Source organism: Scyliorhinus torazame, chromosome 13, assembly GCF_047496885.1.
Source record: "Scyliorhinus torazame isolate Kashiwa2021f chromosome 13, sScyTor2.1, whole genome shotgun sequence".
In the NCBI taxonomy this organism is placed as follows: Eukaryota; Metazoa; Chordata; class Chondrichthyes; order Carcharhiniformes; family Scyliorhinidae; genus Scyliorhinus; species Scyliorhinus torazame.
Window position 1 is genome coordinate 89,241,794 of NC_092719.1, and position 21,056 is coordinate 89,262,849.

General features: G+C 51.6%; 1 protein-coding gene across 1 annotated transcript in view; it reads left to right on the forward strand.

The window, feature by feature from the left end:
* LOC140388180 (dynein axonemal heavy chain 3-like) overlaps positions 1-21,056 on the forward strand; it is a 1,528,048-nt gene that overhangs the window by 1,365,578 nt on the left and 141,414 nt on the right. Inside the window, exon 75 of the mRNA XM_072471941.1 lies at positions 8,307-8,489. Coding sequence (XP_072328042.1) covers positions 8,307-8,489 — 183 coding nt within the window. The remainder of the gene's footprint in view (positions 1-8,306; positions 8,490-21,056) is intronic.

The window sequence follows — 21,056 nt, forward strand, 5'->3', positions numbered from 1 at the left end:
CCCACGGTAGGCTATTGCAGAAAATACGGAGGCTGGGGATTGAGGGTGATTTAGAGATGTGGATCAGAAATTGGCTAGCTGAAAGGAGACAGAGGGTGGTGGTTGATGGGAAATGTTCAGAATGGAGTTCAGTTACAAGTGGCGTACCACAAGGATCTGTTCTGGGGCCGTTGCTGTTTGTCATTTTTATCAATGACCTAGAGGAGGGCGCAGAAGGGTGGGTGAGTAAATTTGCGGATGACACTAAAGTCGGTGGTGTTGTCGACAGTGCGGAAGGATGTAGCAGGTTACAGAGGGACATAGATAAGCTGCAGAGCTGGGCTGAGAGGTGGCAAATGGAGTTTAATGTAGAGAAGTGTGAGGTGATTCACTTTGGAAGGAATAACAGGAATGCGGAATATTTGGCTAATGGTAAAGTTCTTGGAAGTGTGGATGAGCAGAGGGATCTAGGTGTCCATGTACATAGATCCCTGAAAGTTGTCACCCAGGTTGATAGGGTTGTGAAGAAGGCCTATGGAGTGTTGGCCTTTATTGGTAGAGGGATTGAGTTCCGGAGTCATGAGGTCACGTTGCAGCTGTACAAAACTCTGGTACGGCCGCATTTGGAGTATTGCGTACAGTTCTGGTCACCGCATTATAGGAAGGACGTGGAAGCTTTGGAGCGGGTGCAGAGGAGATTTACCAGGATGTTGCCTGGTATGGAGGGAAAATCTTATGAGGAAAGGCTGATGGACTTGAGGTTGTTTTCGTTGGAGAGAAGAAGGTTAAGAGGAGACTTAATAGAGGGATACAAAATGATCAGGGGGTTAGATAGGGTGGACAGTGAGAGTCTTCTCCCGCGGATGAAAATGGCTAGCACGAGGGGACATAGCTTTAAACTGAGGGGTAATAGATATAGGTCAGAGGCCAGAGGTAGGTTCTTTACGCAAAGAGTGGTGAGGCCGTGGAATGCCCTACCTGCAACAGTAGTGAACTCGCCAACATTGAGGGCATTTAAAAGTTTATTGGATAAGCATATGGATGATAATGGCATAGTGTAGGTTAGATGGCTTTTTGTTTCGGTGCAACATCGTGGGCCGAAGGGCCTGTACTGCGCTGTATCGTTCTATGTTCTATGTTCTATATTTCAGTAAAGTGTTTGATAAGGTCCCCCACGGTAGGCTACTGCAGAAAATACGGAAGCATGGGATTCAGGGAGATTTAGCAGTTTGGATCAGAAATTGGCTAGCTAGAAGAAGACAAAGGGTGGTGGTTGATGGGAAGTGTTCAGACTGGAGTCCAGTTACTAGTGGTGTACCACAAGGATCTGTTTTGGGGCCACTGCTGTTTGTCATTTTTATAAATGACCTGGAGGAGGGCGTAGAAGGAGGGTGAGCAAATTTGCAGATGACACTAAAGTCGATGGAGTTGTGGACAGTGCGGAAGGATGTTACAAGTTACAGAGGGACATAGATAAACTGCAACGCTGGGCTGAGAGGTGGCAAATGGAGTTTAATGCAGAAAAGTGTGAGGTGATTCATTTTGGAAGGAATTACAGGAAGACAGAGAACTGGGCGAATGGTCAGATTCTTGGCAGTGTGGATGAGCAGAGAGATCTCGGTGTCCATGTACATAGATCCCTGAAAGTTGCCACTTAGGTTGAGAGGGTTGTTAAGAAGGCGTACGGTGTGTTAGCTTTTATTGGTCGAGGGATTGAGTTTCGGAGCCATGAGGTCATGTTGCAGCTGTACAAAACTCTGGTGCGGCCGCATTTAGAGTATTGTGTGCAAATCTGGTCGCCGCATTATAGGAAGGATGTGGAAGCATTGGAAAGGGTGCAGAGGAGATTTACCAGAATGTTGCCTGGTATGGAGGGAAAATCTTATGAGGAAAGGCTGAGGGGCGTGAGGCTGTTTTCGTTAGAGAGAAGAAGGTTAAGAGGTGACTTTATTGAGGCATACAAGATGATCAGAGGATTGGATAGGGTGGATAGTGAGAGCCTTTTTCCTCGGATGGTGATGTCTAGATTGAGGGGACATAGCTTTAAATTGAGGGGAGATATATATAAGACAGATGTCAGAGGTAGGTTCTTTACTCAGAGAGTAGTAAGGGTGTGGAATGCCCTGCCTGCAACAGTAGTGAACTCGCCAACGATAAGGGAATAGTGTAAATGGGCTTTAGAGTGGTTTCACAGGTCGGCGCAACATCGAGGGCTGAAAGGCCTGAACTGCGCTGTAATGTTCTATGTTCTATGAATGAAGCTGGAATATTGTGCTTTGTGATGTTGCTGTATAAAATTAACCTGGTCTGCTCTGTGTTGTGCTGAATGACTGTTGGAAACACAGGTCCCTTTGATCATGTTTCAGAGTGTGGTAGTCACCACTTGCAGTATTATGTGTATTACGGTAAGATACGTATACTAGAGATACATGGGTAAATCCCTGCCTGCTGGCTCCGCCCAGTAGGCGGTGTATAAATGTGTGTGCTCGCCGGTGCTGTAGCCATTCTAGTTCCAGCTACAGGAGGCACAACATCTTTGCTCAATAAAGCCTCGATTATTCCACTACTCTCGTCTTTGTGGTAATTGACAGTGCATCAATTTATTGAGCAAAGATTTTTAAAATGATGGATCTTCGCATCAAGCCTGATTGCCTGCAGCCGAGCCCTCAAACAGCCAAAACTATGTCCGCTTTTGACCTCTGGCTAGCCTGCTTCGAAAACTATCTCCGAACATCCGCTGAGGAACCCTCAGACGCGCAGAAGCTCCAAGTCCTTTATTCACGGGTGAGCCCTGACATTTTTCCTCTCATACGGGATGCGCCCACTTACTCCGAAGTGATGGAGCTCCTGAAGGGACATTACGTTCGGCCAGTCAACCAACTATACGCCAGGCACCTCCTGTCCACGTGACAGCAATTCCCTGGTGAGTCTCTGGACGATTTCTGGCGTGCCTTGCACATCCTGGGGAGGAACTGTGACTGCCAGGCAGTTCAGGCAGTCCAGCACACAGAACCTTTAATCCGAGACGCCTTTGTTACGGGCATGAGGTCTGCGTACGTCTGCCAGCGCCTATTGGAAGGGGGTACACGCTTGATCTTGTGGGAACTAGGCACAACCCTGTTTTCATAGAATCATAGAATTTTACAGTGCAGAAGGAGGCCATTCGGCCCATCGAGTCTGCACCGGCTCTTGGAAAGAGCACCCTACCCAAGGCCAACACCGCCACCCTATCCCCATAACCCAGTCACCCCACCCAACACTAAGGGCAATTTTGGACACTAAGGGCAATTTATCATGGCCAATCCACCTAACCTGCACATCTTTGGACTGTGGGAGGAAACCGGAGCACCCGGAGGAAACCCACGCACACACGGGGAGGATGTGCAGACTCCACACAGACAGTGACCCAAGCCGGAATCGAACCTGGGACCCTGGAGCTGTGAAGCAATTGTGCTATTCACAAGGCTATCGTGCTGCCTACAGTTTTGTCCCGCGGTGCAGTCTGAAGTAATCTGATGTCGTCCTGTTCATCCTTACACTAGCCTCTGGGGCCTGATATAACAGCCTAACCCAGTCAATGAACCCCTCCCCGAACCCAAACCATCCCAGGACCTCCCACAGATAGTCCCACTCGACCTGGTCAAAAGCCTTTTCCGCATCCATGGCTATCACTATCTCTGCCTCCCTGCTCTCCGGGGGCATCATAATCACATTAAGCAGCCTTCTTAGATTGGCCACGAGTTGCCTACCCTTTATGAACCCGGTATGGTCCTCCGCAATTACGTCCGGTACAGTCCTCAATTCTAGTCGCCAAGATCTTGGCCAGTAATTTAGCGTCTATGTTGATCAAAGAGATCGGCCTGTAAGACCCACAAGCGAAATAGTGGCCTGCAACATCGGCAGGGATAGAACCCCTCTGTCTCTTACCTCGTTAAATACCCTGACCAGCACCGGCCCCACTATCTCGGTACTCACTTTTTATAAAACTCCACCGGATACCCATCCGGCCCCGGGGCTTTACCCAACAGCATGACCTTCAGGCCCCCCAGTACCTCTTCGATCCTGACCAGGGCCCCCAGTCCGTCTACCAACCCCCTACCCACTCTTGGGAATGTCAGTCCATCCAGGAATCGCCTCATCCCCTCCGGTCCCCTGGGGGGTTCTGAAGTGTAGAGCTTACTATAAAAGTCCCGAAACACCTTGTTCAGCCCTGCCGGGTGCCCCACCAGATTTCCCTCCTCATCCGCAATCCTTCCTATCTCCCTAGCCGCTTCTCTCTTCCTAGTTGTTGCCCGAGCATTCTGCTGGCCTTCTCTCCATGCTCATATATCGCGCCCTTTGCCTTTCTAAGCTGCTCTACGGCCTTGCCTGTAATCAGCACCCCGAACTCGGCCTGCAGCCTCTGTCGTTTCCTGAGTAACTCAGGCCTCGGGGACCCCGCGTAGCTCCTGTCTGTCAGTAAAATTTCCTTAATCAGTCGGTCCGTCTCTGCCCTATCTGTCCTGTCCCTATGGGCCCGTATTGGGATCAGCTCCCCTCTCACCACTGCCTTCAGTGCCTCCCAGAGCACCGCTGCTGAGACTTCTCTGGTATCATTTACCTGCAGGTAACTCTGCATGCATCTCCTGAGTCTCTCACTCACCACCTCGTCCGCTAGCAATCCAACTTCCAGCCTCCATTGTGGGTGCTGAAAGCTATCCTTACAAATCTGTAGATCTACCCAGTGCGGAGCATGATCCAATATGGCAATTGCCGAATATTCCACCATCCCAGCCAGCAAGTCCCTACTCATGACAAAGAAATCAATTCTGGAATACACCTCGTGTACGTGGGAGTAGTACGAAAACTCCCTCGCCGAGGGCCGACTAAATCTCCACGGGTCAGCTCCCCCTATTTGCTCCATGAACCCTCTCAGTTCCTTTGCCATCGCTGGCAACCTGTCCGTTTTTCAACACGACCGACCCAGGCTTGGGTCCAGAACTGTTAAAGTCCCCGCCCATGATCAGTTTGCGCGAGTCCAAATCGGGGATCTTCCCTAGCAACCTCCTGATGAAATCCACATCGTCCCAATTAGGCGCATACACACTAACCAAGACTACTCTCACCCCTTCGAGCTTACCCCTAACCATAACAAATCTGCTGCCCCCATCCGCAACTGTACCCTCCGCCTCAAATTGAACCCTTTTATTAATCAGGATCGCAACCCCCCTAGTCTTAGTGTCGAGCACGCATCCTCTGGCCCGCCTCCACCCATGACCTCCCCACTGTTGCCATGTCCAGTTTCCATCCTCGTCAGCTGATCAATTCCCCCCCCCCCCCCCCCCCCCCGCAGTAACACTATCCTACCACCTAACCCCTGCTCTAATCTAACTATATTAACACCCCCCCACCTGGCGTCCGTTGACTAGCCCACCCAGCTAGCCTGGTGGCTCCCAGCCTTGGTGCCAGCGCGTCTCTCACCCATTGTTCCCTGGCTCCCCTCCCCCGGGCCCATCCATACCACTTCCCCAAACCAGCCCTATTTAAACAAAAACTCTATACAAGTCAGAAACATCCCCAACAATAGTGCAATTTACATCAAACATATAGAGATAAGAAGTACCAGGCACTCTCAGCTCTTCCCCTCCAGAGAAAAAGATTGCAAAAGATTCCCCGAAACCCCCATCATAACCGCACCTTTTATACTATTTTCTTTTTTATATTTTCCCCCTACCAAAACTCCAACCAAACAAGAAACCCAAAAAGGAAACATTCAAGGAAACCACGAAAAAGAACAAGAAAAACACATCGCAACCAAAATACATCAACCTAAAAAGGTCGAAAGAATCCAAGCACGCAGGCATCTCTCACAGCGAGAGAGAAACAAAATAGACTTAAAAGTTCTACCATGAGTCCAAGAGTCCTCAGCTCAGGGCCAGCCCTTGCTTCTTAAACAAAGTCCATCGCCTCCTCGGGTTCCTCGAAATAGTGGTGCTGACTCTCATACGTAACCCACAGTCGCACCGGAAAAAGCAGCCCGAACTTCACCTTGTTCTTATACAAAATCTCCTTCACCTGCCTGTAGCCTCCCCTCCTCCTGGCCACCTCAGTACTCAGGTCTTGGTAAACACGCAGGGTGCTATTGTCCTAGGTACAGCTTTGTGTGGCTCTTGGCCCATTGCAGAACCCGCTCCTTGTCCAGGTACCTGTGGAACCGGACCACCATCGCTCGTGCAGGACCCCCTCGTCGCGGCTGCCTCACCTGCACTCTGTGTGCCTTGTCCACCACCGGCGGGCCTCATTCCCCAGCAGCTTCTGAAACATACCCTCCACAAATGCGGCAGCATCCAGCCCCTCAACCCCCTCAGGGAGGCCAACGATTCTCATGTTCTGCCTTCGCGATCTGTTGTCCAGGTCCTCCAGCCTTTCCAGGAGCATTTTTTGCTGATCCCTCAACCCCCAAATCTCCACGTCCACCACTGTTTGAAAGTCGGCCTGCTCCTCCACCGTCTTCTCCAGCTTCTGGAGCTTCTTAGCCTGATCATCCAGTCTTTTTTCCAATCTGTCAATCGACTTCTGGAGCGGCTCCAAATTATCGCGCTTCAGAGCTAAAAAGCCCTCCTGCATGGCCTGCAATAGCTGCTCCATTGTAGGCTGGGCTGTCGGCGCCTGGCTCTGGACATCGGCCATATTGGTCTCTCTCACAGCCTCCACCATGCCCTTGCTTGACCACTTCTTCTGCTGTTTATGGTCCCTCTGGCTTCTTAAGTCCATACAACTCTGTATGGGTTCAGCGCCTGAGTACTATTGCTTTCCAGTTCCGCGCTCAAAAGCACAAAAAAGTCAGGGGAAAAGGTCCAAAAGTCCGACCGAAACAGGAGCCACCAAATGTGCGACCTACTCCCTCATAGCCGCCACCGGAAGTCAACTCTGACCATTAGTGACCATTAGCCTGGTCTGTACTGACTTTCACTCTGACCACCAACATTCTGACCTTGACTCTGACCATTGTTACCTGCCGATGGGGCTGGTGCAGACGTGATGGGCTGAATAGCCTCCTTCTGCACTGTTAATTCTATGATTCTATGATAAGTTCTCATATTTTGAGTAGTTGGGGATCTGGAGGGGACCGTGATCTCTGCCTGAGTTAATGGACGCGATTCTCCGACCCCCCACCGGGTCGGAGAATCGCCGGGGGCTGGCGTGAATCCCACCCCCGCCGTGTCCCGAATTCTCCGCCACCAGAGATTCGGCGGGGGTGGGAATCGCGCCGAGCCGGTCGGCGGGAATCCCCCGGCGATTCTCCGGTCCGCGATGGGCCGAAGTCCCGCCGCTATCAACCCACACCAGCCAGCGTGGATTGAACCACCTTTGGGACGGCGGGACAAGGCGGCGCGGGCGGGCTCTGGGGTCCTGGGGGGGGGGGGGGGGGCGGGGTGATCTGGCCCCGGGGGGTGCCCCCACGGTGGCCTGGCCCGCGATCGGGGACCACCAATCCGTGGGCGGGCCTGTGCCGTGGGGGCACTCTTTTCCTTCCGCCTTCGCCATGGTGTCCACCATGGCAGAGGCGGAAGAGACCCCCTCCACTGCGCATGCGCGGGGATGCCCTGAGCGGCCGCTGACGCTCCCGCGCATGCGCCACCCAGCAAAGTCATTTCCGCGCCAGCTGGCAGGGCACCAAAGGCAATTCCCGCCAGCTGGCAGGGCAGAAATCAGTCCGGCGCGAGCCTAGCCCCTCAAGGTGAGGGCTCGGACCCTCAAGATGCGGAGACTTCCGCACCTTTGGGGTGGCGCGATGCCGGACTGATTCGCGCCGTTTTTGGCGCCGGTCGGCGGACATCGCGCCGATATCGGAGAATCTCGCCCCTTGTTCGGTCCGAGGGAGCAAGTATCTTCCCTGCTGATGGTGCCTGAGTTCAGCTAAATCACAGCTCTCACCCCCAGCCCCCACGCCAATCCCCACCCCTACGCCAACCCCCACCCACGCCAACCCCCACCCCCACGCCAACCCCAACCCCCACCCTCACGCCAACCCCCACCCTCACGCCAACCCCCACCCTCATGCCAACCCTCACCCACACTGGACAGTCACCTGACAGGACAATCACTTCGTGCTCACCTTGTTGTTTCACTAAAAGTAGTGCAGGTTGGAATGTCAGCCAATGAGTGAAGACAGGGCTCACACTTGTAGAGGGTAAAAATGACCCAATGTAATGGCCTCATTGTTGTGGGGGGCGCGATGGTGGAGGGTTATTACTCCCCGGTATACTCACACTTCCCATTTTCCTTCCCAATTTTTCTTACTATCTCGCGGAATCTAATAATTAATTTTTCTGTTTAATTTTCAGAATAAGTACCCAACGAAGTACAGTGAGTCAATGAACACCGTGCTGGTACAGGAACTGCTTCACTTTAACCATCTGATATCCATCATCAGAACCAGTCTGAGAGACATTAATAAAGCTATTCGAGGTCTCATTCTCATGTCAAGTCAGCTGGAAGATATGTTCAACAGTATGATTGTAGGCAAAGTAAGTATTTTGAGAATCCTAATCTATTGGCGTAATTTTGATCTTGGGGAATGGATGATAATGGACTAGTCTGTCTGTACTGGCCCTATGTAGGCCTACTCCACCCCCCTATCCCCATAACCCCACCTAACCTGCACACCTTTGGATAATAAGGGGCAATTTAGCATGGCCAATCCACCTAACCTGAATATCTTTGTGTGAGGAAACCGGAGCACCCGGAGAAAACCCACGCGGACACGGGGAGATTCAAACCTGGGTCCCTGGCGCTGTGAGGCAGTAGTGCTAACCAGTGCCGCTCACATCCCATGAATGAGTTTTAAAAAATGAATGGAAATGACCATGGGGAACAATGTCTTGTGGGTGCTATTCCAACATGTAGCATTCGTAACAAAATAGTAGAATTAGCAGTTCAAATGAAAATAAATATTTATAAACTAATAAACCCATTACAGAGACATGCCTGCAAGATGACAAAGGCTGGGATCTAAATATTCAAGAATGCATGACATTTCGGAAAGACAGGAGGGGAGGAAAAGGTGGAAGGGAAGCTCTGTTAATTAAGGATGACATTTGTACAATCGAGAGTGTGGTAACCTTAGTTCTCAAGATCAAGGTGTAGAATTCGTTTGGGTAGAGATAATAAATGGCACAGGTAAAAAGTCACTTGTGGAAGTAGTATATAATAACAGTAACCACTCTAGGATGGGCTATACAGAAATAAATAATGGTGTCTTATGAGAAAGATATGGCTAAAATCATGGTGATTTTAATCTACATATGGATTGGACAAATCAGAATAGCAAAGATTGTCTGGAAGTTGAGTTCATAGATTGTTTTCAGGACACTTTCTTCGAACATCAAGTTCTAGAGTCAACCAGAGGGCAGGCTATTCCAGACATGGTAATGTGCAAAGAGACAGGATTAATGCCCTGCTTTGGGTTTTTCGAGTTTCCTGAAATTGGCTGGTGAAGGCAAGATGAGAACATCAATGGAGCAATTGATGAGGCTGAATCAGCTGCTTTCTTAGCTCTCGTGGAGGTACTTTTATTGAGTTTACTTTCCATGCATTGGAAGTTTACTAAATCACATCATGATGGGTGGTGCCATGGCTGAATTAGATTGGACTGTGGATGAGGACAGGCATCCCTGGTAGCAGTGAGCATAATATGATTGAATTTCACATCCAAGTTAAAAGAGAGATGAGTGGGTCTAATACTCGTGTTTTAAACTTGAATAAGGCCAGTTATGAGGGGATAAAGACAAAGCTGCCAAAGCGAACTGGGAAATCCTGGGCGGGATTTTCTGATCCAGCGGCTAAGTTGTTGACGCAGTCGTAAAAACTGAAGCGCTTTACGACGACGTGAACGGGCCGCTGTGATTAGCGATTCTGGCTCGCAAAAGGAGCTAGGACGGGCGCCGCGAGAAGCGGGGGGGGGGGGGGGGGGGGAGCGGCCCCAGACCGGTGTCGGATAGGCGCGACGCGTCAATGACACTGGCCCGCGTCACTTAAGGTGCACGAGCGGCACTCAGTCCCGAGACCCGCAAGATGGCCGCCGCCCACCGTGCCGCCCCAAGGTTCAGGGACCACGACCTGGACACGCTGCTGGACGCGGTGGAGGAGAGGAGGGCGATCCTGTGCCCCAGGCGTGGACACCACCACCCGCGCAGCACCGTCCAGCGTAGGTGGAGGGAGGTGGGCAATGCCGTCAGCGGTGGGGCCCACCCCACGTACCGGTGACCAGTGCCGGAAGAAGATGCACGACCTCACGAGGGCAGGGTGAGTACACAGTGACGTGCCCCTGGCACCACCCCCGCATACCACCCACACGTGAAACCCCCCACAACCCCCAGGGGGAATGGCGCAACCCCCTACCTGACCCACATGGGCTGCATCCACCCTGCCAGCCGCATTGGCCGGGTGCCCCGTGCTGCCATACCATCACTTACCCAACATCAACACTGCCTGCGGTGGACACCCTAACACTGATGTTTGTTTCCCCCCACCCCCAGGATAAGACTTCCCACAACCACAGGGAGCGGGAGAGAACCGGAGGGGGTCCACCTGTACTGCAGCCCCTCACCGTCCATGAGCAGAGGGCACTGGACCTCATAGGCGGAGCAGAGGACCGGGAGGTTGCCGGCTGTCAGGTCGGAGGCAAATCAGCAAGTGAGACTCCCCGCCTGACTCCCCCACCCATCATGCCCATTGCACCCCCCTCACCCCATGCCCACTGCACCCCCTCACACACTGCACCCCCTCACCCCATGCCCCACTGCACCCCCTCACCCCATGCCCCACTGCACCCCCTCACACCATGCCCCACTGCATCCCCTCACCCCATGCCCACTGCACCCCCTCACCCCATGCCCACTGCACCCCCTCACCCCATGCCCCACTGCACCCCCTCACAACATGCCGACTGCACCCCCTCACCCCATGCCCCACTGCACTCCCCTCCCCGCCGTCCGCTTGTCTAATGATACATGCTGTCTTGTGTCTTACAGGACCAGCCGCCGATGGTCCCAGCCTGTCTGGCATTCCACGCCCACCGCCAGTGCCAGGCCCAGTGGCCCCCAGGGACGCAGGCCACGGCGGGGAGGCCAGACGCTATGGAAGCCCGTCCACTGACACGGAGACCCAGGAGACAGAGACACAGAGGACGGACACACAGAGCACGGCAACCCAGAGGACTGACAGACCGGACAGTGACACACAGACGGGGGCGACTCAGGGCCCATCAGGCCCGGGGTCGACGCAGGAGACCCCAGACTTGGCTCCGACGGCGACCTTGACCTCTCGGCACTGCTGTCTCCCACACCCTCCACTATCGCAGAGACTATCACCTCGGTTGGGCACTTTAGTGATGAGGCTTCTGGGACACTCACTGGTACGCACCACACAGCCGTACCGGTACAGCAGGTGGAGGTAGGAGCAGCCGAGGGCAGACGGTCGGAGGGCAGCCCAGCCCCAGCAACCAGCTGCCGCCCAGACGGTTCCCGGGTTTCTGGACTTACCAGACCCACCCATAGACCTGATGCAGTTAGACAACCAGGGAATAGACAACGGGATGACGGCCGGCTTCCAGCAGCTGCAGACGCAGGTGGAGGAGTCCATCCGCGTCCAGAAGCAGGGAGTGGTGCCGGTCATGGCTGACAGCCAGGCCGACACCGCACGGGTGACGTCCGCGGTGGAGGCAACGGTGTCCGCCATGGGTCAGGTTATGCAAGGCATGGGGCTTCATGTGCATGCGTCATCCGTGGCCCAGGACAGGGCTGCCCTCTCACAGGCACCATGTGTCAGAGCCAGCTGGACATTGCAGCCGCGCTCCGCAGTCTGGCCGAGTCTCAGCAGACCATCGCTGAGAGCATCGGCGGCGGCATTGCCCAGATGCTGGGTGGCGTCGCACAGGCCCAGAGGGAGGTGGCGCAGTCCCAGACGTAGATGGCCCACTCCCTGAGCTCCATTGCTGCTGACGTAAGGACCCTGGTCGATACCACAGCGGGCCTCCAGGACTGGCAGCACCAGGTGTCGGTGGTGCCTTGGAGCTCGTCTCTGCTCGCACCCCCATCCCATAGAGGGGCCCGGGGAGGGGCTGGCACACATGCCGGTGACTCCTGCAGGGGAGGTCCCGGAACACCGCAGCACCTCGGACTCCCCCCCCGTTCCGTCCCTGGTGCATCTGGTGGGCAGAAGACAGAACAGGGTGGCACCACACCATCCAGGATGCCCTAGGAGCAGCCTGGCCCAGCCAGGCCGGGCCGCTCCTGGAAACTAGCGCTGACGGGGAACCAAGTCGCAGGACAGGAGTCTCAGCAGTCCGCCTCCACTCCTGCTGGACAGCCTGGGGGGGCACTGAGACGAAGTGGTAGGTCCCGTAAGGCCAGGAAGTTAGACACCTAGTAAGTTGGCACGGGTGCAGGGCAAAGTTTAGTTATGGGGGCGAGGGCACGTTTATATAACCTTTCTAATTAAACTCACCGTTACACCAATGCAAGCTGCCTCTGTGCTATGTCCGATGCCTGCGGGGTCGGGTAGGGGACTGAGTGCCACTGTGGGCGAGGGGTGAACGAACGTTGTGCCCCAGTGAGTGTAATGTGCGCCCCTCCCCGGACATCCACGCCACCCCGTCCCCATCGATTCGACAGTGACATGCGATGGAGTGTCCAGCCCGCATACAGGGACCACCCAGGTGGAGGGTGTAACTGTGGCCATGAGTGAGACATTGCCCAACGATTTGGAGCTGACAGCTCATCACAGAGCAGGTTGTCATCATCCTCCATGACATCGACCACCCCCGCTTCCACATGCACCCGTGTGAGCCCAGCCCGTTGTGCCGCAGGTGGATGTGTAATGGAGGGGTGTGGTGCATGAGGTCGTGTGGGAGGTAAGAGTAGTGGGTGGTGCGTCTCATGTGTGTTGTGGGAGGTGGGGGTGCGGGGCGGTGGGGTGTTGTCGTACAGTGGGGTCAGTGCCCCTGCTCAGCGAAGCCCCACCCCCCTAGTTGGTGAAACGTGCGGCGATCACTGCCTCCCGTGCTCACTGGCCAAACCAGTGGCATCGTGCAGCTCCCTTCCATATCCAGCCCCCTTGCCATGTCGATTGCCCCTCCCATCCTCCTCATCTGGAGAGCCTTGCCCTTCCCCAGGCTCCCCCTCGGCCGACTCCTCCTCCTCCTCCAGCACATCGCCTTTCTGCTGGGCTATATTGTGCAGGACACAGCAGACCACAACGATGCGGCTGACCCTCTCCGACGGGTACTGGACGGCCCTTCCAGAGCGATCCAGGCATCTGAAGCGCATCTTCAGCAGCGCAAAGCACCTCTTGACCACACTTGCTGCATGGGCCTCATTGTAGCGGGTCTCCGCGTCAGTCTGTGACCTCCGTAGAGGCGACATCAGCCATGACCACAAGGTCACTCTTGTCGCCCAGCAACCAGCCCCTCAGCCAGTGGGGGGTTGTCCCTCGAACACGTCGGGGATGAACGATTGTGCCAGGATAAACGCGTCATGTACACTGCCCGGGTACTGGGCGAAGATGTGCAGGATCTTCATCTGGTGGTCGCAGACCACCGAATGTTCATGGAGTAGGTCCCCTTCCTGTTCATGAACACGTCACGATCACGACTACGCCATTTTCGCTTACGGGGATTCTCCGAACCGGCGCGGGCCGAGAGAATCCTGCCCCAGGTTACAGGATAGGTCAGTAGAAGTGTAGTGGATAATGTTTAAGGGGACAAGGAGATATTTTGTAACACTAGCAAAGATACATTCCAGTGAGAAAGGAAGACTCGAGGCGAAGGATGCTACCTAATGAAGTTAAAAAATGACTAAAAGAGTAATACGGAGGAAGAGTACAAGAGAAAGTGCAGGTGGAAGTGCAGGGTCGGATTAGGACAAGTCAGCATGGATTTAGTAAGGGGAGGTCATGCCTGACAAACCTGTTAGAGTTCTTTGAAGAGATAACAAATAGGTTAGACCAAGGAGAGCCAATGGATGTTATCTATCTTGACTTCCAAAAGGCCTTTGACAAGGTGCCTCACAGGAGACTGCTGAGTAAAATAAGGGCCCATGGTATTCGAGGCAAGGTACTAACATGGATTGACGATTGGCTGTCAGGCAGAAGGCAGAGAGTTGGGATAAAAGGTTATTTTTCGGAATGGCAACCGGTGACAAGTGGTGTCCCGCAGGGTTCAGTGTTGGGGCCACAGCTGTTCTCTTTATATATTAACGATCTAGATGACGGGACTGGGGGCATTCTGGCTAAGTTTGCCGGTGATACAAAGATAGGTGGCGGGGCAGGTAGTATTGAGGAGGTGGGAGGCTGCAGAAAGATTTAGACAGTTTAGGAGAGTGGTCCAAGAAATGGCTGATGAAATTCAACGTGGGCAAGTGCGAGGTCTTGCACTTTGGAAAAAAGAATAGAGGCATGGACTATTTTCTAAACGGTGACAAAATTCATAATGCTGAAGTGCAAAGGGACTTGGGAGTCCTAGTCCAGGAATCTCTAAAGGTAAACTTGCAGGTTGAGTCCGTAATTAAGAAAGCAAATGCAATGTTGTCATTTATCTCAAGAGGCTTGGAATATAAAAGCAGGGATGTACTTCTGAATCTTTATAAAGCACTAGTTAGGCCCCATTTAGAGGACCGTGAGCAATTTTGAGCCTCACGCCTCGGGAAGGACATGCTGGCACTGGACCGGGTCCAGCGGAGATTCACACGGATGATCCCAGGAATGGTAGGCCTAACATACGATGAACGTCTGAGGATCCTGGGATTATATCCATTGAAGTTTAGGAGGTTAAGGGGAGATCTAATAGAAACTTACAAGATAATGAATGGCTTAGATAGGGTGGATGTAGGGATGTTGATTCCATTAGCAGGGGAGACTAGGACCCGGGGGCACAGCCTTAGAATAAAAGGGAGTCACTTTAGAACAGAGATGAGGAGAAATTTCTTCAGCCAGAGAGTGGTGGGTCTGTGGAATTCATTGCCACAGAGGGCGGTGGAGGCCGGGACATTGAGTGTCTTTAAGACAGAAGTTGATAAATTCTTGATTTCTCGAGAAATTAAGGGCTATGGAGAGAGAGCGGGTAAATGGAGTTGAAATCAGCCATGATTGAATGGTGGAGTGGACTCGATGGGCCGAATGGCCTTACTTCCGCTCCTATGTCTTATGGTCTAAAGCTAGCTGGAAATGTAAAAACAAATAGCAAGAGTTTCTGCAGGTATTTAAAAGGAGAAAAGTGAACCTTGGTCCTCTTAAGAGTGAGAATGGAGCTTAAAAATGGAAAATAAGGAAATGGCAGATAAATTGAACAGATATTTTGCGTCAGTCCTCACTGTAAAGGATAAAAATTAATTCCTAGGGAAGCACGGTGGCGCAGTGGGTTAGCACTGCTGCCTCACGGCGCCAAGGTCCCAGGTTCGATCCAGGCTCTGGGTCACTGTCCGTGTGGAGTTTGCACATTCTCCCTGTGTTTGCGTGGGGTCTCACCCCCACAACCCAAAGATGTGCAGAGTCAGTGGATTGGTCATGCCAAATTGCCCCATAATTGTAAAAAATTAATTGGGTACTCTAAATTTAAAACAAAAAAAAATCCCAGAAACAATTGTAAATGAAGAGGTGAAAGGGAGGGAGGAACATCCCAGGGAAGGGTAATAAGAAAATTATCAGAACTAAAAAATGACAATCCCCAAGTCCTGATGGACATCATCCGAGGATCATAAAAGAAATAGCTGGTAAGATTCTGACATTGTCGATGTATTGTTTTTGATTTTCAAAAATTCCTGAGATTCTGGAAAGATTCCACAGATTGGACATAGCAAATGTAATTCCTCTATTTAAGAAAGGAGGGAGACAGAAAGCAGAAAAGTAGGGACCAGTTAGCTTAACAATTATCATTGTGAAATTGATGGAACCTATTATGGAGGTTATAGTGGGTCACTTACAAAATCTCAGTGCAATTATGCAGAGTCAACATGGTTTTGTGAAAAAGACGTGGGCAGGATTTTTCATCCCTGGGACACCCAGAATGCATTCCCCAATGGGACGGATAATCGGGCACGGTCCAAAATCAGGATTAGCACCAGGTGCCAACCCAAACGCCATGCCCCCTCACTGGAGTAATGATCCATTTGCCCCTATTTAGTGGGCCCGCCGCCGATGCTCCTCCACCTTACCTTGATTGTCTGGTCCCCATAGCCGGGAGTCAAGTGGGCGAAGTTCACTTGCAATCTCTACAATTGTGATCCTCACTTAGCACATTGCAAGGTCCACCACGCCAGGGCCATGATGGGAGAAACCATCCGAGCTCACCATCCGCACCGCAAACCAGCCCTGAACCCCCCTTCCCGCACCACACAGAGGGACCCCTGTAATAGGGGGACCCCTGTAATAGGGTCACCCCTCCCAAGGACCTCTGTAATGGGTTAACTCCCATAGGGACCCTGTAATAAGAACATAAGAATTAGGAGCAGGAGTAGGCCATCTGGCCCTTCGAGCTACTCCACCATTCAATGAGATCAGCTCAGCTCCACTTTCCCACCTGAACACCATATTATTCTTTATTCCCACCTTTATTCTTCAAGAAACTATCTTTCTTTATCTTGAAAACATTCAATGAAGGAGCCTCAACTGCTTCACTGGGCAGAGATTCCATAGATTCACAATATTGAATCTCCTCTGCATACCTTCCAGCGCCAGTACATCCTTTCTCAGGTAAGGAGATTAACACTGAACACAATACTCCAGGTGTGGCCTCACTAACACCATATACAGTTGCAGCATAACCTCCCTAGTCTTAAACTCCATCCGTCTAGCAATGAAGGACAAAACTCTATTCGCCTTCTTAATCACCTGTTCCACCTGTAAACCAACTTTTGCGACTCATGCACTAGGACACCCAGGTCTCTCTGCACAGCAGCATATTTTAATATTTTATTATTTAAATAATAATCCCTTTTGCTGTTATTCCTACCAAAATAGATAACTTGTATTCCATCTGCCAAACCGTGGCCCATTCATTTAAACTATCCAAATCCCTCTGCAGACTTCCAGTATCCTCTGCACTTTTTGCTTTACCACTAATCTTAGTGTCGTCTGCAAACTTGAACACATTGCACTTTGTCCCCAACTCCAAATCATCGATATAAATTGTGAACAATTGTGGGCCCTGAGGGACACCACTAGCTACTGATTGCCAACCAGAGAAACACCCATTAATCCCCACTCTTTGCTTTCTATTAATTAACCAAACCTCTATCCATGCTACTACTTTCCCCTTAACGCTATGCATCCTTTTCTTATGCAGCAATCTTTTGTGTGGTACCTTGTCAAAAGCTTTCTGGAAATCCAGATGTACCACATCCATTGGCTCCCCGTTACCTACCGCACTGGTAATGTCCTCAAAAAATTCCACTAAATTAGTTAGGCATGACTGTCCAATGGGACAATTTCCATCCAGATGCCTCGCTATTTCTTCCTTGATGATAGATTCCAGCATCTTCCCCACTACCGAAATTAAGCTAACTGGCCTATAATTACCCACTTTCTGCCTACCTCCTTTTTTAAACAGTAGTGTCACGTTTGCTATTTTCCAATCTGCCAGGACCACCCCAGAGTCTAGTGAATTTTGGTAAATTATCACGAGCGCATTTGCAATTTCTCTAGCCATCTCTTTTAGTACCGAGATGCATTCCATCAGGGCCAGAAGATTTGTCTACCTTTAGCCCCATTAGCTTGCCCAACACTACCTCCTGAGTGATAACAATCGTCTCAAGGTCCTCACCTGTCATGGCCTCATTTCCATCAGTCACTGGCATGTGATTTGTGTCTTCCACTGTGAAGACCGACCCAAAAAACCTGTTCAGTTCCTCAACCATTTCCTCATCTCCCATTATTAAATCTCCCTTCTCATCCTCTAAAGGACCAATATTTACCTTAGCCACTCTTCTTTGTTTTATATATTTGTAGAAACTTTTACTATCTGTTTTTATATTCTGAGCAAGTTTACTCTCATAATCTATTTTACTCTTCTTTATAGCTTTTTTAGTAGCTTTCTGTTGTCCCCGAAAGATTTCCCAATCCTCTACTCTCCTGCTAATCTTTGTCACTTTGTATGCTTTTTCCTTCAATTTGATACTCTCCCTTATTTCCAAAGATAGCCACGGTCGATTTTCCCTCTTTCTACAGTCCTTCCTTTTTGTTGGTATAAACTTTTGCTGAGCACTGTGAAAAATTGCTTGAACGTCCTCCACTGTTCCTCAACTGTTTCACCATTAAGTCTTTGCTCCCAGTCTATCATAGCCAACTCTTCTTTCATCCCATTGTAATCTCCTTTGTTTGAGCACAAAACACTAGTGTTTGATTTTACCTTTTCACCCTCCATCTGTATTTTAAATTCCACCATTTTGTGATCACTCCTTCCGAGAGGATCCCTAACTATGAGATCATTAATCAATGTGGAATCCCCCAAAGGGACCCTTCGAATAGGAGGACCCCCCCCCCCACAGAGATCCCTGTAATGGGGGGACCCCCAGTGACGCCCCTGCCCAACATAGACTCTCTACCCAGAATAGCTAAGAATAGTGCAGACAGGGCTGTGGGAAGCATTATAGCTGTAATATTTACCTTACAGCTCCACGTGTCCATTCTTCGAAGGAGAATAGCTGTGTTTGCATCTGGTTCCCACAGACCCACTGTGCAATCTATTTTGGGCGGCACATTGGTTAGCACAGTTGCCTCACAGCGTCAGTGACCCGGGTTCAATTCCAGCATCGGGTGACTGTGTGAAGTTTGTACATTCTCCCCGTACAAACGGGTACTCCAGTTTCCTCCCACAATCCAAAGATGTGCAGGTTAGATGCATTGGCCTTTGCAAAACGTTGAGAGCAAAGCTGGAGGAACAGGAAAATAGGTCGAGAAGGCAGAATGTGTCGATAGTGGGCCTGCCAGAAGGAGTGGAAGGTACGATTGCCACAAGGAACGCTTCGAGGATGCTGGCAGGCTGGAGGGGAGGGGGTGCTGCACAAGGCCCCTGAGATGGACAGAGCGTACAGGTCTCTGAGGAAGAAGCCTAAAGCAGTGGAGCTGCCACGGGCGGTAATCGTGAGGCTCTATAAGTTTGTGGAGAAGGAGAAGATTCTGCAGCGGGCCCAGGAGAACGCAATTGCAAATGGGAGGGGAACAAGGTCCGAATATACCAGGACATTGGAGCTGACCTGGCAAAACAGAGTGCAGGGTTCAACAGGGCCACGGTGGTGCTGTATCGATAGTGGATCAGATTTGGGGTGCTCTACCCGGCAAAACTATGGGTGACTTATGAAGGCCGGGAATACTATTTTGAGATCCCAGAAGCGGCCAATGACTAAATCAAGGAGCACAAACTGGGAGAGAACTGAACAATTTTGGGAGACGGATGTGTTAGCACTTTGAAGTAATTGAGAATACAGGTGGAGTGGAGGTCGGAGGGAGGGCTCTTTTTTATTTTCTTGCGATGTGGAGGGTTTTTTCTTTTTACTGTCAGGTCGACAAAGGGTATCAGGGGTGAAATGTTTGTAAGGGGACGGCTGTCCCAACCCCCTCCTGCTGCCTGGGGCTGTGTTTTTCCTTTTTGTTTGCCTTTGGGGGAGGTGATCTGTGGGTTGAGATGAGTTTTTGTTTGGGAGGGGGAGGTCAGTGTGGAGCCTTCCTCATGGAATAGAGAGGGGAGGGTGGGGGAGTCAGTAGGAGGAGTCGTTAGTCAGGGGTTGCCACGCTCGCAGACAATGTTAGTGAATGAAAGTGAGGTGGGGAGAAAGCCGAGAGAGGTGCCATGGGAGGGGTTGGGGGAGGGCGGAGGACGAGAGGGGAAGGGAGGGTGATGCGACGAGGCGAGGTTGGAGAAGAAACATGGTCAGGGGCAGAGAAAGGGCCCACCTTGGATGGGCCAGATACAGGGTGAAATTAATGGGGGCAGAGTTGAAAGGTGAGGATGGCAGACAGTCGGGGAATGGAGGCGTAAGCCCCCGGTATGGCTGATAACATGAAACGTGCGAGGGCTCAATGGACTGATGAAGAGATCTTGGGTCTTTGCGCACCCAAGGAGGTGCTCCTTATGCAGGAGACACACCTCCACGTGAAGGACCAGGTTAAGCTGAGGAAGGGATGGGTAGGTCAGGTTTTCCACTCGTGGTTTGATTCAAAGTCACGGGGTTGGCAATTTTGATCAGTAAGGAAACGGGGTTTGTGAGCGCAAAGGAGGTGAGGGTCCGAGTGGGAGATAAGTGATAGTGAGTGAGGCATTAGAAGGGTGAATGTTTCTGCACCGACTTGGGACAATGTAGGTTTTATGCGGGGGCTGCAGGCAGCGATCCCGGACTTGGCCACACACCAGTTGATTATGGGAGGAGTTTTTAATTATGTCCTAGAGCCGATGGTGGATATGTCGAACCCCAGGTCAGTGGGTAGAATACGAATGGCAAAGCAGCTGGGCGGGTTTATGGAAAAGATGGGTATGGTGGACTCGTGGTGCTTCAAGAACCCAGGGGCAAGGAGTATTCCTTGTTCTCACATGTGTACAGGGTGTCTTCAAGAATCAACTTTTTTTGTGGTGAGCTGGGAGATTTTGGTTGGGCGAAGGAGACCGAATACGCAGGGATAGTAATCTCAGACCATGAGCCCATTGGCAGGAGATGCGGCTTAGGTCGGGATGGGAGCAGAGGCCGGGGTGGCGGCTCAATTCAGGTTGTTGGCAGAAAGAGGGTTTTGTGATAAAGTGCAAGCTGTGATTAAACATGGTGTAGAATTGAACCAAAACAGGAAGGTCGCGGAGGCCATGTTTTGGGATCGCTAAGGAAGATGATCTTGTTCAAGGCACATGCGGATAGGAAAGGAGGGAAGAATATGAACGGCTAATGAATGAGATAGTGGGGGTAGATAGGGAGTACTCGAGGGCGCCCACCACGGAGGAATTGGCACGGAGGAAAAAATTACAGGGGCAATTTGATAGGTTGACAACGGGGAGGGTGATAGGACTGCTGCATAGGGCAAGAGGGGTGAAGTGCAAATATGCGGAGAAGGCGAGTCGA